Raw genomic sequence first — 14,455 nt, 5'->3', positions numbered from 1 at the left:
AATGAAAATATATAAATCAGATCTGTTTGTTGATACTGTAACTGTCTACCCCCCAAAACCCAAGAGATACTATTAAAAAACTTTTTAAGTTAATAACAATATTTGGTAAGAAGGTTGGATATCAGATATATTACAATAATATATTGAATTGTTTTTACTCTAACAATAAGTACCTAGAAATGCAAATGGGATAAGTTTTTCATTTATAATAGTGGCCAAAAATGAATATATAGGAATATATTTAATGTAAGAAACATTAGACTCATAAAAAGAAGCTTAAAATATCCTATTAAAAGAAAGAAAACTATTTATGAACAAATAGAAAGTTACAATTGTTCTTAGACAGGAATATTTAGTATCATTAAAAATGTAAAATTTCCCAAGTGTGATACATAAATTTCATTTCAATTAGAATCATAATAGGGCTTTTCTTAGAATTGTATAAAACTAACAAAGTCCATATGGAGAAATAATTGTCTGATAATAGCTAAACAACTATGAAAAGAACAGTGAAGTATGACTTGCCTTACCAGATATCAGGGGATTCTATAATGTCACAAAAATTAGGTCAACATAATATTAGCATAAAAACAGATTAACTAACGATAACATCTAGACAATCTAGAGTTAAATACCGGTATATTCGAGAGATTAGTATACAAGTGCGGTCATTCAATTCAGCAGGAAAAGCAAGGGTTATTCAATAAATGAGGATGGAATAACAAGGTATCCATATGAAAGAACATACAAATAGACCACATATATATGTAAACATAAATTCCTGGATGTAAAGGCTTAAATGCTAAAAATTAAAACCCTGGTAAGAAAATCCAATAGAGTAAATGTACCATCTAGAGAGATTGGAAAGACCTTCTGCAAGTTTAGACGCTGTAAGACCAAAGATGGATAGATTTACTACTTAAAATATAAAACCTTTTTTATGGCAAAGGTATATGAACAAAGTCAAAGGACAATAGATATGGATAAGAACTTGTAACACAAATAACAAAAGTTTAATTTCTATACTATACAAAAATATCTTACAAATTGATAAGAAAATGATGAAGAGAAAAAAAGAAAAAAATTTAAAAAGCAAAGCAAGAAAAGGATGAAGAGCTCCAAAGAAAAGCAAGCCCCCCAAAACATGAATACACAATTCACAGAAAAGCCAGCCAGAACACATGAAGAGATGCTCAAATTCTTTAGTAGTTGGGGAATATAAATTAAAGTACTTGTGATGCCATTTTATACTCACATTCATAAAACATAGAACTGTAACATCTAATGCTAGTAGAGATGAGGAAAAGAGAGTTTTCATACACTGCTGAGGGAAATGGCACTGCCAAAGACTTTCTGGAAGCCAATGTCGCAAAAGAGTTGGACACAATTTAGTGACTAGACAAGAACACTACAGCAACAGCCTTTAATTTTAATATTAACTGGTAATTTGACTTCTGGCAGTATCCCTTTAGGAGGGCTGGATTAGTATTCCTACATAGGGAACATACATTCAATATTTATTGCAGCTTTATCTGAGTGGTCAAGAGCTGGAAACAAAGTAAACACCTATTAAAAAGCAGGATGGCTAAATAAAGGGTGATCCTTCATAGTGTGCATATGTGCTAAGTCGCTTCAGTCGTGTCTGACTCTTTGCGACCCCATGGACTATAGCCTACCAGGCTCCTCTGTCCATAAGGATTCTCCAGGCAAGAGTACTGGAGTGGGTTGCCATGTCCTTCTCCAGGGTATCTTCCAAACCAAGGGATTGAACCCACATCTCTTACGTCTCCTGCATTGGCAGACAGGTTCTTTACCATTAGTGCCACCTGGGAAGCCACTTTCATAGCACTGAAGTATAATAAATTAGTAAAAATAATAAATTAATGATCAAAAACATTCATGGCAGCACTGTCCATAATAACCATAAAGACTATCAGTAGTAGAATGGATAAATTCCAATATATTCAGTTCAGTTGCTCAATCATGTCCGACTCTTTGCGACCCCATGAATCGCAGCACACCAGGCCTCCCTGTCCATCACCAACTCCCAGAGTTCACTCAGACGCACGTCCGAGTCAGTGATGCCATCCAGCCATCTCATCCTCTGTCATCCCCTTCTCCTCCTGCCCCCAATCCCTCCCAGCATGAGTCTTTTCCAATGAGTCAGCTCTTTGCATGTGGTGGCCAAAGTACTGGAGTTTCAGCTTTAGCATCATTCTTTCCAAAGAAATCCCAGGGCTGATCTCCTTCAGAATGGACTGGTTGGATCTCCTTGCAGTCCAAGGGACTCTCAAGAGTCTTCTCCAACACCATTACTGTATACATAAATATATGTTTATCTGATGACATATATAGCTCTATATAGGTCTGTGTGTATGTAGTCCCAGACATATACAACTCTTTGAGAGCCCATGGACTATAGCCTGCCAGGCTTCTCTGTGCATGGGATTTCCCAGCAAGAATACTAGATTAGGTTTCTATTTTCTTCTTCAGAGGATCTTCCTGACCCAGGGATCAAACCCATGTCTCCTGCATCAGCAGGAGGATTCTTCACCACCATCACCTGGCAAGCCCCCTATATAGGTATATATGGGATAAATAAAAATATGGAAGACCATATAGTAGATTAACATGGCTTCCCTGAGTGACAGAGAAGGGAGGTTAGGCCCTTGTTTACGTTAGAGAAGGAAAGGTGGAAGGACAAAAAAATGCGCTCCTGTTTTTAAAAAAGTGTATAATATGATCCCATTTATGTTTAAAAGAAACAATAAAGAAGAAAATTATTTATTTAGAAATAGTTCTGCTGCTGCTGCTAAGTTGCTTCAGTCGTGTCCGACTCTGTGCAACCCCAGAGACGGCAGCCCACCAGGCTCCCCTGTCCCTGGGATTCTCCAGGCAAGAACACTGGAGTGGGTTGCCATTTCCTTCTCCAATGCATGAAAGGGAAAAGGGCAAGTGAAGTTGCTCAGTCATGTCCAACTCTGCATGACCCCATGGACTGCAGCCCACCAGGCTCCTCCATTCATGGGATTTTCCAGGCAAGAGTACTTGAGCGGGGTGCCAGTACCTTCTACCAGAGTTTAAAAACTGAGACCCAGTAAATGACACACATTGCATAATTCAAGCACCATGGCTTATTATGAACACTGTCCAGGTAAAAATATGAAGTCTCAAGATAATTAACAAATAGCAATGGATACAAAATGTCTAATTACTACCTTCCAGCATTATGGTGGACAATCTGAAGATTCTTTTATTTACCTAGAAGTACTGAGTAAAATATAACAATTACATTTAAATGTACAGCTAAGCTCACAAAAAATAAAAGCAAATCCCCAGGTGCCAAAAACAAAGATGGAAGTGAAAAAGCACAGGGGTGAGTGCTTAAATAGGGGGTATTTGTCTCTAGCATCCAGGGTTTTGGTGTTAATTCCCACAGAGGGGTAGCAAATGAAGTTTTGGGAGGTTAGAATTGCAAATGAGAACTTTCTATAAAGCCAAGACCCTCAAAAGACTATTCTATTTATGTAAGGATTTAAAAACAAGAGAGACCACAGGACACAGGGCTTTGGGGCGGGGGGCAGGGGAGGGAAGTAAAGCTCTCTGAGAATTCAAAACCACAGGACAACATTTCACGTTGCTTTTACTCTACCCACATAGTTCAGAAACTCCAGACGAAAAAGCCACAGCAGGATTATTCCTCAAGCAGTGATACTCCTGGGACACAAAGCAGAAGTCAAAAAAACACTCTGAAGAGATACTTCTACATCCCAAATACCATGAGATTTTCCCAGCAGGGGTGGGGGTGGGGGTGGGGGTGGGAGTGTGTGTGTCTGTGTGTGTGTGTGTGTGTGTCTGTGTGTGTGTGTCTGTGTGTGTGTGTGTCTGTGTGTCTGTGTGTCTGTGTGTCTGTGTCTGTCTGTGTGTCTGTGTAATCCCTGCTAACGATGAGTTCACAATAAAAAAATGCCAAAGCCCCTGAGTGAACAATCCAACCTGTCCTAGTCTACACGTACAAGAAACAAACAATTCTACCCCACTAACTGCAAATACAGCGGGAGAGAAACAGAAAGTGCTTATAAAGGAAATACACATAAAATGACTGAAAACCAAAAAGGAAGCAATCAAATCCTAAGAATAGAACTAAATTCTATGAAATTAGGAACTTTTTGAGAATATAAGGAACTTCTAGAGAATACAGTTGATCTTATTTGCCTAGCTACATAATCACTATATAATGAATTAGTGAATACTGAAGTTTACTCCTCCAGGAAATACAGAGTTTGGTCCTTGCGAGCCTATGGTCACACATTTCTGTCAATCAATAATGTCACCTTGTTTTGAGTGTGCTTCTGTTTAAGGACACCTCATGTAATATATTTAGTTGATTCCTTAACACTGAACTCATGGCAGCAATGTAACTCAGGCCTGAGCAAACCTTATCTAATACATGTATTTTCTTCTTAAGGCATCTCACAACCTTCTTGCACTCAGGAAAACTTTAGATAGCACTTCAGCACTATACTTGGGGCTATTTTAAATAGCAAGATAACTAACCAAAAAAAGCACACAAATTTATAAAAAACCAGCACTAAATATACCTCAGAGAGGTGACTTGTTTATAGTATGAGAGAGACACAGAAGGCAGATCATCACCTTGTCCCACCACAGCTGGGAACATGTACAACCCCAAATAACTGTTCCTTTGCATATGACCACCATAAACATTACTTTTGGGCTACACACAAGTTTTTAGAGAGTAGTGAATTCGCAAATACAGAATCTGCAAATAATAAGGATCCACTGTGGGTCTGCTGTATCTTTATATTTCCAGAGTTGGAAAGGATATTTTTGGTTTTTGACAAGATGCAAAAAGCACACATTATAAAGGAAAAGACTGACAAACTGGATAAATTAAAATAAAATAAATTGAAACTTAAAACTTCTGCTTCAAGACCAGAGGCCGAACTCAGGATCTGACAAGATGGCTAGGCTGCCCCGCAGGGTTATCAAGAAAACCCAGAGTCTGATGGCAGAACCAGTTTCTGGCATTAAAGCAGAACTAGATGAGAGTAATGCCCATTATTTTCACGTGCTTGTTGCCAGCCCTAAGGATTCCGCTTCTGAGGGAGGGAGTTTTCACCTTGAACTATTCCTTCCTAAAGTACGTTTCATGGCCAAAATTTATCATCCTAATGTAGACAAGCTGGGAAGAGTAGGTTTAGATATTTTGAATGAAACTTTTAAAAGGGCCCCGCTCTGCTTTTATTTATTTCCTCCATCATGGTTTAAGTATAAAGCACCGGAAATGAAGGAAGTTATCAGGGTTAGCTGCAGGGGTGTGAGTGTTTTTATTATTTTTTGTGCAGGGAGGTAGTTTTAATTTTATGGGCTCCTTTCCCCTCTTTTATGGTGATCTAATTGCACTGGTTAAAGCAGCTAGCCAATTCTTTAGATATATGCTCTCTATCCAAATCTAACTTTATTCAGATGATGTAGATGGACAAACTTGATTGTTTGAATCAAAATGCGAACATTAAAGAAACATCACAGCCCTCACTCTGCTGTCAAGTGTAGAATCCTCTTCAAGAAAAAGCTTGTAACCATTTTGGATGGCTTTTCTGAAAACTTTTGTAAATCTTACTTTTTAGTAAAATATTTTTTGTTATTCTACTTATACTACTTTTGCCTTTGTACCATTTATTGTGTTTATTTCATGGTTACAGTGTGATAATTCTATTTAAAAATTAAAACTGATGGAACATTCTACAAAATAAAGGAAAACTTTTGCTTGAAGACATATCAATATATCAGAAAGTGAAAAATCAAGTCACAGACTGGAATCAGTTATCTCCTTCCCAAATCTAGAACACAGGATTAGTACCGCTCAATCAGCAATGTATAAAGTGTATTTAAGACATTTCTCAGAGCATGTTATTTTGATGTCACTACACCAAATGTTCATCAAAAGCTTGAGTCAGATAAAGAGTACTTCTGGAGGATTCCCTGAAGGAAGTGCAGATCACCCACCCCTCTAGACTGGTAATTACAAACTCAAAGGACTAGAGAAGCCAAGAAAATAACAAAATTAAATGAACGCAAATATGTGACCCATGGAGGTCACAGGCACATCTAAGGGACAGTTATTCACTTCACAGAACACTTCTGAAGGTTGATTTTTGCAATGAGATTGAAACAGAATGGGACCTTCTGGTCCTTGCCCTCCATGTCCTCTGCCTGCTTTTTGTTTATGGAAAAACTTTAGCCAAGGACTAAGTTTAATCAGAGAAATGAGAACATTTCAGTGAAATGTTCTGCTCTCTTCTGAAAACAGTAAAAGGAGATCAAATAATAATAATGTAGTCATTAAGCATAGTCAAGGACCTTTAGGCTTTCTTAAGGCTTATAGATAATATTCAGAGTCATATCCTGTCAGGTGTCTTATAGATACTGAAACCCCAGGTAGAGACGTTAACTACATGATGTACAGACTGTACCCATGACATAAGGGGCCACAATTCTGAGAACTGGCCTTAAAGAAATGGAAACAAACTGAGCCTGGAAATGAAGGTCAACTGTACTTAAAACAATGAAGATGACACTGGTTAAACCACTGATGACCAATTTGAGGTGAGGGAATTCCAGGTGAGATATTTCAAATCCTAAAAGATGATGCTGTGAAAGTGCTGCACTCAATATGGCAGCAAATCTGGAAAACTCAGCAGTGGCCACAGGACTGGAAAAGGTCAGTTTTCATTCCAATCCCAAAGAAAGGCAATACCAAAGAATGCTCAAACTACTGTATAATTGCACTCAACTCACACACTAGCAATGTAATGCTCAAAATTCTCCAAGCCGAGGCTTCAACAGTACATGAACCATGAACTTCCAGATGTTCAAGCTGGATTTAGAAAAAGCAGAGGAACCAGAGAGATCAAATTGCCAACATTCTCTGGATCATCAAAAGAGCAAGAGGGTTCCAGAAAAGCATCTATTTTTACCATCTAGTTTTGCTTTATTGACTACACCAAAGCCTCTGACTGTGTGGATCACAACAAACTGCAGAAAATTCTTAAAGAGATGGGAATACCAGACCACTTGACCTGCCTCCTGAGAAATCTGTATGCAGGTCAAGAAGCAACAGTTAGACCTGGACATGGAACAACAGACTGGTTCCAAATAGAGAAAGGAGAATGTCAAGGCTGTACACTGTCACCCTGCTTATTTAACTTCTATGCAGAGTACATCATGTGAAATGCCGGGCTGGATGAAGCACAAGCTGGAATCAAGATTGCTGGGAGAAATATCAATAACAGATATGCAATATCAATAATATCAGATATGCAGATGACACCACCCTTATGGCAGAAAGCAAAGAAGAACTAAAGAGCCTCTTGATCAAAGTGAAAAAGAGGAGAGTGAAAAAGTTGGCTTAAAATTCAACATTCAGAAAACTAAGATCATGGCATCTGGTCCCATGACATCATGGGGAAATGGTGAGAGACTTTATTTTTGTGGGCTCTGAAATCACTGCAGATGGTGACTGCAGCCATGAAATTAAAAGATGCTTGCTCCTTGGAAGAAAAGCTATGACCAACCTAGCCAGCATATTAAAAAGCAGAGACATTACTTTACCAAGAAAGGTCCATCTAGTCAAAGCTATGGTTTTTCCAGTAGTCATGTATGGATATAAGAGTTGGACCATAAAGAAAGCTGAGCGCCAAGAACTGATACTTTTGAACTGTGGTGTTGGAGAAGACTCTCTCTGAGAGTCCCTTGGACTGCAACGCGATCCAACCAGTCAATACTAAAGGAAATCAGTCCTGAATATTCATGGAAGGACTGATGCTGAAGGTGAAACTCCAATACTTTGGCCACCTCATGCAAATAAATGACTCATTTGAAAAGACCCTGATGCTGGGAAAGATTGAAGGTGAGAGGAGAAGGGGACAACAGAGGATGAGATGGTTGGATGGCATCACTGATGTGATGGGCATGAGTTTGAGTAGGCTCTGGGAGTTGGTGATGGACAGGGAAGCCTGGCATGCTGCAGTCCATGGGGTCGCAGAGTTGGACACAACTGAGCGACTGAACTGAATCGACCAATTTGAAGATGACTGTCAGAGCTGACTGTACTGTTTCTTCATGAACCCTTCCTCTGTCTATCAAAGCTCTTACTCGCTGCTTGTTGGGGGCAGGGGGGTGGTGAGCTGGCCTTTGGATAGATGTCCACCCCCATATCCTGCCCCCCACCCTAGGTGCCAGCACCTGAAATAAAGCAAACTTTCCTTTCCACCAACCCCGCCTGTTTATTGGCTTTTGAGAGGCGAACAGCTGGACCCCACCTTTTGGTAACAAGATGACCACTTTAAAATCACACATTTAAATTAACCAAACTAAGATACCCAAACCACATTTTTCCAATTTCTATTAAAATATAATTTTATGAATTCTAATATATTGTGAATATAACAGTCTACACTGAGGAAATTCAAAAATAAGATCATGAAGCATGTAAAAACAAACAAACAACAACAACAACAAAAAAAACCCACAGAAGATTAGCACCATGAAGGGTTTTAGAAATCAATAAGAAAAAGATAAACAGATATTAGAAACAGAAGCAAAGGATAAGAACAAGCATTTTCTTAGAAGAAAACAGACTAACCAACTAATGAAAAGATGCTCAATTTCATTTGTAAATAAGAAATATAAATTTAAAATGAGATATTTCACAACTCTATATTAATTGTATAACATATACACATACATACTTTGTAAAACTGAATTGTAGTTAAGCACAACTCTCGTCAAGCATAAGTTTGCGACATTGAATGATAATGTTTAGTAAAATCAAAGGACATTTTTTAGGTAAAATTTCCAACAAAGGCATTCAATTAATCCCAGGGATTAGAAGCCCAAGGGAGAAAATGAAAGTTGTAGAAAGAAATCTGAGAATAAATAACCAAATGACATTCAGGAAGCAACTAAAAAAGACTCATCTGGTACTGCCAGAGATTGGATATTTCTTAAAACAACTATTCCGGGATGAGCAGTGGATTTTCATGTGAGATAATGCAGCAGAAGCTCAGCACACGTCAGCTTATACACATTCAGAGTACTCGTTTTATTTTTTTTTCAAAAATTATTTTTCCGGGACCACTCTCAGTACCAAATTCTGTATCAATCAAAGTTCAAACAAAGGCCAAACCAGTAAGGGAGGTGGGAAGAGGGGTGTGTGTGTGTAGACGTGGCTTATACAAATGTGGGAGCTGGTTAAGCAGGCTCTGTAGGGCTGTCGACAACATACCTGATTTTGGAGCCCCATGTCCATAGGGTAGGCAGGCAGGGCAGATTTGGAGCAGGCTCAAACCCACACGCACAAGCTGGCACCGCACAAGAACCTGGCATCCTGAAGAAGCCAGGGCCCTCCATCATGGCACTAAATACACTGGGCCTGAGGAACTTCATCATGGAGCTAAACACACACCTGGCCCAGAAATTGCATCATGGCGCTAAACACACACACCTGGCCCAGGTGCTCATCCTGCAGCTAAACCCACACAGTGGTCCCAGGAATAAGAGCAGCTGACATGGGATCCAGGGGAACACAGAGCAATTGCAGGCCTAGCTGCCGCTTCACACCAGCAAGGTGAATCAGCAGTTCAGCAATTGCGCACTGGAGCTACACCATGGCTGCCACTTCTCTTTGCCTTCCAAATCTCTTAAGAATCTCCACCGTGGTCCACCTTAAACAGAAACATGCAAGAAAGGGAATTCTGAGAACTATAGTTCAGCCTAGCCAAATTGACACATTCTTTAATGGTTATGTGTTCAGACTCTCCTACTTCTCTTGAGTTAGCTGTAGCAAATTCTTTTTTTCCCTAGGAAAATTATGCATCATGATAAAAAATGTAGTATCTTTGTTATTGATTGCTTAGTGTTTGAGATATGTTTTGTGGTCTAATACATGACCAGTTTTTATAAATGTTCCATATGAGCTTGAAAATAATGTGCATTCTCTAAAACTGATTGCAGAATACATACACACATACATGATCAGGTAAATTAATTTGGTTGTCCAATCTTCTATACACAAGTTTTTTATGTAAGTGATCAATTACTGACAGATGTATATTAAAAATCTCCCTCTATCAATTTCTCCCAGGAGTTATGTCAGTTTTTGCTCTATCACTTTTAAAACTGTACGTTTTTAGATGCATAATTTTATAACTATTATATCTTCCTGGTGAATCATTCCTTGGAGAAGGCAATGGCACCCCACTCCAGTACTCTTGCCTGGAAAATCCCATGGACGGAGGAGCCTGGTAGGCTGCAGTCCATGGGGTCGTGAAGAGTCGGACATGACTGAGCGACTTCACTTTCCCTTTTCACTTTCATGCACTGGAGAGGGAAATGGCAACCCACTCCAGTGTTCTTGCCTGGAGAATCCCAGGGACAGGGGAGCCTGGTGGGCTGCCGTCTATGGGGTCGCAGAGAGTCGGACACGACTGAAGCAACTTAGCAGTGACAGTGACCTTTTGGGAGAGGAAATGGCAACCCACTCCAGTATTCTTGCCTGGGAAATACCATGGACAGAGGAGCCTGGTGGGTTACAGACCATGGGATCGCAGACTTGGACACGACTGAGCAACTATGCAACAACAATGACCTTTCTATCCAAATGCTAGTCTTTTCTAAAGTCTATCCCATCCAAATGTAATATTGCTGAATAAAGCTAATATCACTTAAACCATAGTAATAATACCATAATAGCAATTTAATTATGTTCTTTTTTCCCCCTTGCCTTTGGGGTTTCTTTTACTTACCTGCCAACTCAGCAATGCATTTTTAAAAGATATTTGTTACACGTGATCCATTATTTCTGGTGTGTGCAGCAGGCAGGCATATTGATATTTAATCTGGCATATTGATAGATCCTGAAGTTCCCAAACTTAGAGAAAAATGAAACATGTACTCACCTTTAGTGGAAATCTCTTATGTTTGATATGCAATCAGAATGGCAGAATAAACTGCACAATGTATGCACAGCCAAGCCCCATCTTACCAATGAAGGTGTCAAATTATATTAATTAGAGGGTTCCATCTGGATGTATTCACTTTTTATCTCCAATAGACAAGAAAAATTATGCTTTTTCAAACAATACACTCCAACAGCCTCCCCCAAGATTCTGATATGGCCTCCATCCCTCAAGTGTGGTTCTCCCACAACAGAAAATCACTGGTTTATGGTATCTCCAAAGAAGACTACAGTTTAAAGATGGAAACACTTTATTCCATTAATAGTTTGGTATTCCTCCTCCCATCCCTCAGCCACTCACAGATGCTGTACTTTCCTCTGGTGTTCTGTGGGTTCTTTTCAATATGTTTCCAAACTGCTCAGGTCTCCTGGTTAGGTGGCATCGAAGAGACCAACACTAGGCTCAAATTCAGTTTCTACCTGACAATGTGGGACTCCCACTACTGTAGTCAAATTCTATAAGCTGACATTTAACCTAGTCTTACCAATAACAGCTTACTAGGGACTTACAATACCCACATTATACATCTACTTATGGCAGAAATTGGGGTCTACTTCTCTCTAATGTTGCGTATGGATTTCAAGGGTCACGGTAAGGACTGTGTCAGAGATTTGGGCCAACTATTTCAAGGAGGGAAAGCCCTAATTCTTGTTATGCAAGCTTGGTGTCTGATTTGGTCAACTGGTCAAATTTATGCACTACATAGAAAGCCTTTAAAAACTCATTAAAGTCAATGCTTCCATCTTTGTTTAAGTCCATCCTTTCGGCGAGCTCATCAAACTGGGAATCATCAATATGAACACTGTAGTGACTTTTGAAAAGTTTCCACATGCTACGAAATTCTTCCATGGAGATCAAGCCTGAAAGAATATAGGAGAAGGCTGTGAATATTCATTTTTAAGACCCATCCTAGGGAGGGGTGGGGTTTCCCAGGGGGCCCAGTGGTAATGAATCTGCCTGCAATGCAGGACACATGAGTTCGATCCCTGAATCAGGAAGATCCCCTGAAGAAGAAGATGACAACTCACTCCAGTATTCTTGTATGGGAAATCCCATGGACAGAGGACCCTGGCAGGCAACAGTCCATGGGGCGGCAAAAGAGTCAGACATGACTTATCAACTAAACAACAACAAAAATGCCTGGCTGTTGACAAACTGAAGGAAATGGAAAAGTAAGATTGTAAATGAAAGAAACAATATGTCAGTTTAAATTACCAAGTGATCCTGAGATTATTCTAAAGCTGGAATGAGTAAACAGTGAACCAAAGGTGGGGGAGGGGACTGCAGACTGTGGTACTAATACATATAATGTAGAAATTACAAGATCTAAAACCTAAGGGTGAGGGGCACAGAGGAGGGTAGAGAGAGCTACATGAAAGGAAAGGGAGAATTAGCCCTGAGACTCAATAAGAGGACTGTAAACAATGGCTCCACCATTTTCTATAGACAGTAACTTACTTTGGTGTTTCGATTAATGATTTTTTGGTATTTAATGCTCTCTGCAGTTGGGGATTATCTGATGATATTTTTTAAAGCTTGAAAATAATTGTGCATCAAACCTAAGCAGAAAGAGTTTTCATAGTCCTCAGTTCAGAAAACAGAATCAGAACTCTGGGAATGATTTTTATTGCCAGGAATAATTATGAGTTTTTAAATGGACAGTTAATTCTTTTTTCATCTGTGCTGGTGATTTATAAAAGGAAATGGTCTTATCTGACTAATGGATATATAAGCCTGTACCACATGGATTTGAATAGAGAGTTTGTGGCCAAACTAAAAAAAACAGTAATATTAAACATGAGTTTATCCCCATGCTCTCCCCTCTTCCCTGAGTTAAATCTAGTTTGGATGAAGAATGCATTAGATGAAAACAGAATTCTGGTTTCAAGTAAACAGACTAGCCTTTGCTTTCTACTGCTACTGAACCAATCAAAGCAAATTTACCTGAGTGATCAGAGTCAATGATATTAAAGATGATTTGCAGGTCAGATCGGTATCTGTACACTGTTTCAATTAGAGTAGACTGAACCTAAAATAAAGATTGTCTAAATGTTAAAACATACAGAATTAATAACAGATCAATTTTAGTAAAAGTAACAAACACACAACATGGTCACCAATTCAGAGTATGTGATTTAGATAGAAATGTGAGAAGGCAAGCCTTCCTTGGAGATCCAACCCTCTTAAATCAGATAAAAGACTCTTGTGTTCTGTAGTGTCTTCAGCCTGTGTTCCTTAGGGGATGGCCCTAAGTGAATCTAGAAGGAGTAAATAACAATAGCCAATATTTACTGATAGCAAAATCTGTGTGCCAGGCTCTGCATTCAAAGTATCTATGGATTATTTCATTCAGTCCTCAAAAACAGGCCCAAGGAACACAACTATTATTGTACCCATTTTACAGACTGGAAGACAAACAGGTAAAGTAAGTTTCTGAAGATTCACATAATTGGTAAGTGAGATTTAAATCTTGGCCTAAAGCCAAGACCTGTGAGCTCAGTCACCATGGTAAACTGTCTCTCAAGTGAAGCCAAAAGTCTCCTTCCTGTGGATATTTTAGCTTCCCATGTGCACTTTTACTTCCTTTTCTCTGATCAACTTTTCATCTCCCCTACAAACAATCACCCCAGTCCTAGTTCCCATCAGCTCGCTTTCAGTCCAATATTGTAACTAGTTACTGATGAGTACCGAAGGTCTGACAATTCTCCCTGGGGTATTCCCATTTTAATAAGAAATTCTAAATTTTAAATTTCTTAATGTATAAGATATCATATCAGTAAGTCTATACTTTGTTGTTGTTGTTCAGTCGCTCAGTTGTGTTCGACTCTTTGCAACCCCATGGACTGCAGCACACCAGGCCTCCCTGTTCTTCACCATCTCCTGGAGTTTGCTCAAACTCACGTCCGTTGAATCAGGGATGCCATTCAACCATCTCATCCTCTGTCGTCCCCTTCTCCTCCTGCCTTCAATTTTTCACAGCATCAGGGTCTTTTCTAATAAGTTGGCTCTTCACATCAAGTGGCCAAAGTATTGGAGCTTCAGCATCAGTCCTTCCAGTGAATATTCAGGGTTGATTTCCTTTAGGATTGACTGGTTTGATCTCCTTGCTGTCCAAGTGACTCTCAAGAGTCTTATCCAACACCACAGTTGGAAGGAATTAATTCTTCTGACATTCAGCCTTCTTTATGGTTCAACTGTCACATCCATACATGACTACTGAAAAAGCCATAGCTCTGACTAGACGGACCTTTGTTGGCAAAGTGATGTCTCTGCTTTTTAATACACTGTCTATGTTTGTCATTGCTTTTAGTCCAAGGAGCAAGCATCATTTAATTTCATGGCTACAGTCACAGTGATTTTGGAGCCCAAGAAAATAAAGTCTCACTATTTCCATTGTTTCCCCATCTATTTGT

General features: G+C 39.3%; 1 protein-coding gene across 35 annotated transcripts in view; it reads right to left on the bottom strand.

Moving 5' to 3' along the window:
- Positions 1-11,274: 11,274 nt before the first annotated feature.
- The window catches only part of PPEF1 (protein phosphatase with EF-hand domain 1), a 147,528-nt gene continuing 144,347 nt past the window's right edge, over positions 11,275-14,455 (bottom strand). For all 35 annotated transcript variants that reach the window (XM_070289812.1, XM_070289833.1, XM_070289817.1 and 32 more), the window contains 2 exons: positions 12,987-13,071; positions 11,275-11,902 (listed from right to left, as the gene is read on the bottom strand). In XM_070289812.1, coding sequence (XP_070145913.1) covers positions 11,694-11,902; positions 12,987-13,071 — 294 coding nt within the window. In that variant the 3' untranslated portion in view covers positions 11,275-11,693. The remainder of the gene's footprint in view (positions 11,903-12,986; positions 13,072-14,455) is intronic.

Source organism: Ovis canadensis, chromosome X, assembly GCF_042477335.2.
Source record: "Ovis canadensis isolate MfBH-ARS-UI-01 breed Bighorn chromosome X, ARS-UI_OviCan_v2, whole genome shotgun sequence".
Classification (NCBI taxonomy): Eukaryota; Metazoa; Chordata; class Mammalia; order Artiodactyla; family Bovidae; genus Ovis; species Ovis canadensis.
The sequence above is the reverse complement of the archived record's forward strand: the minus strand, read 5'-3'. Positions and strand labels throughout refer to the sequence as shown.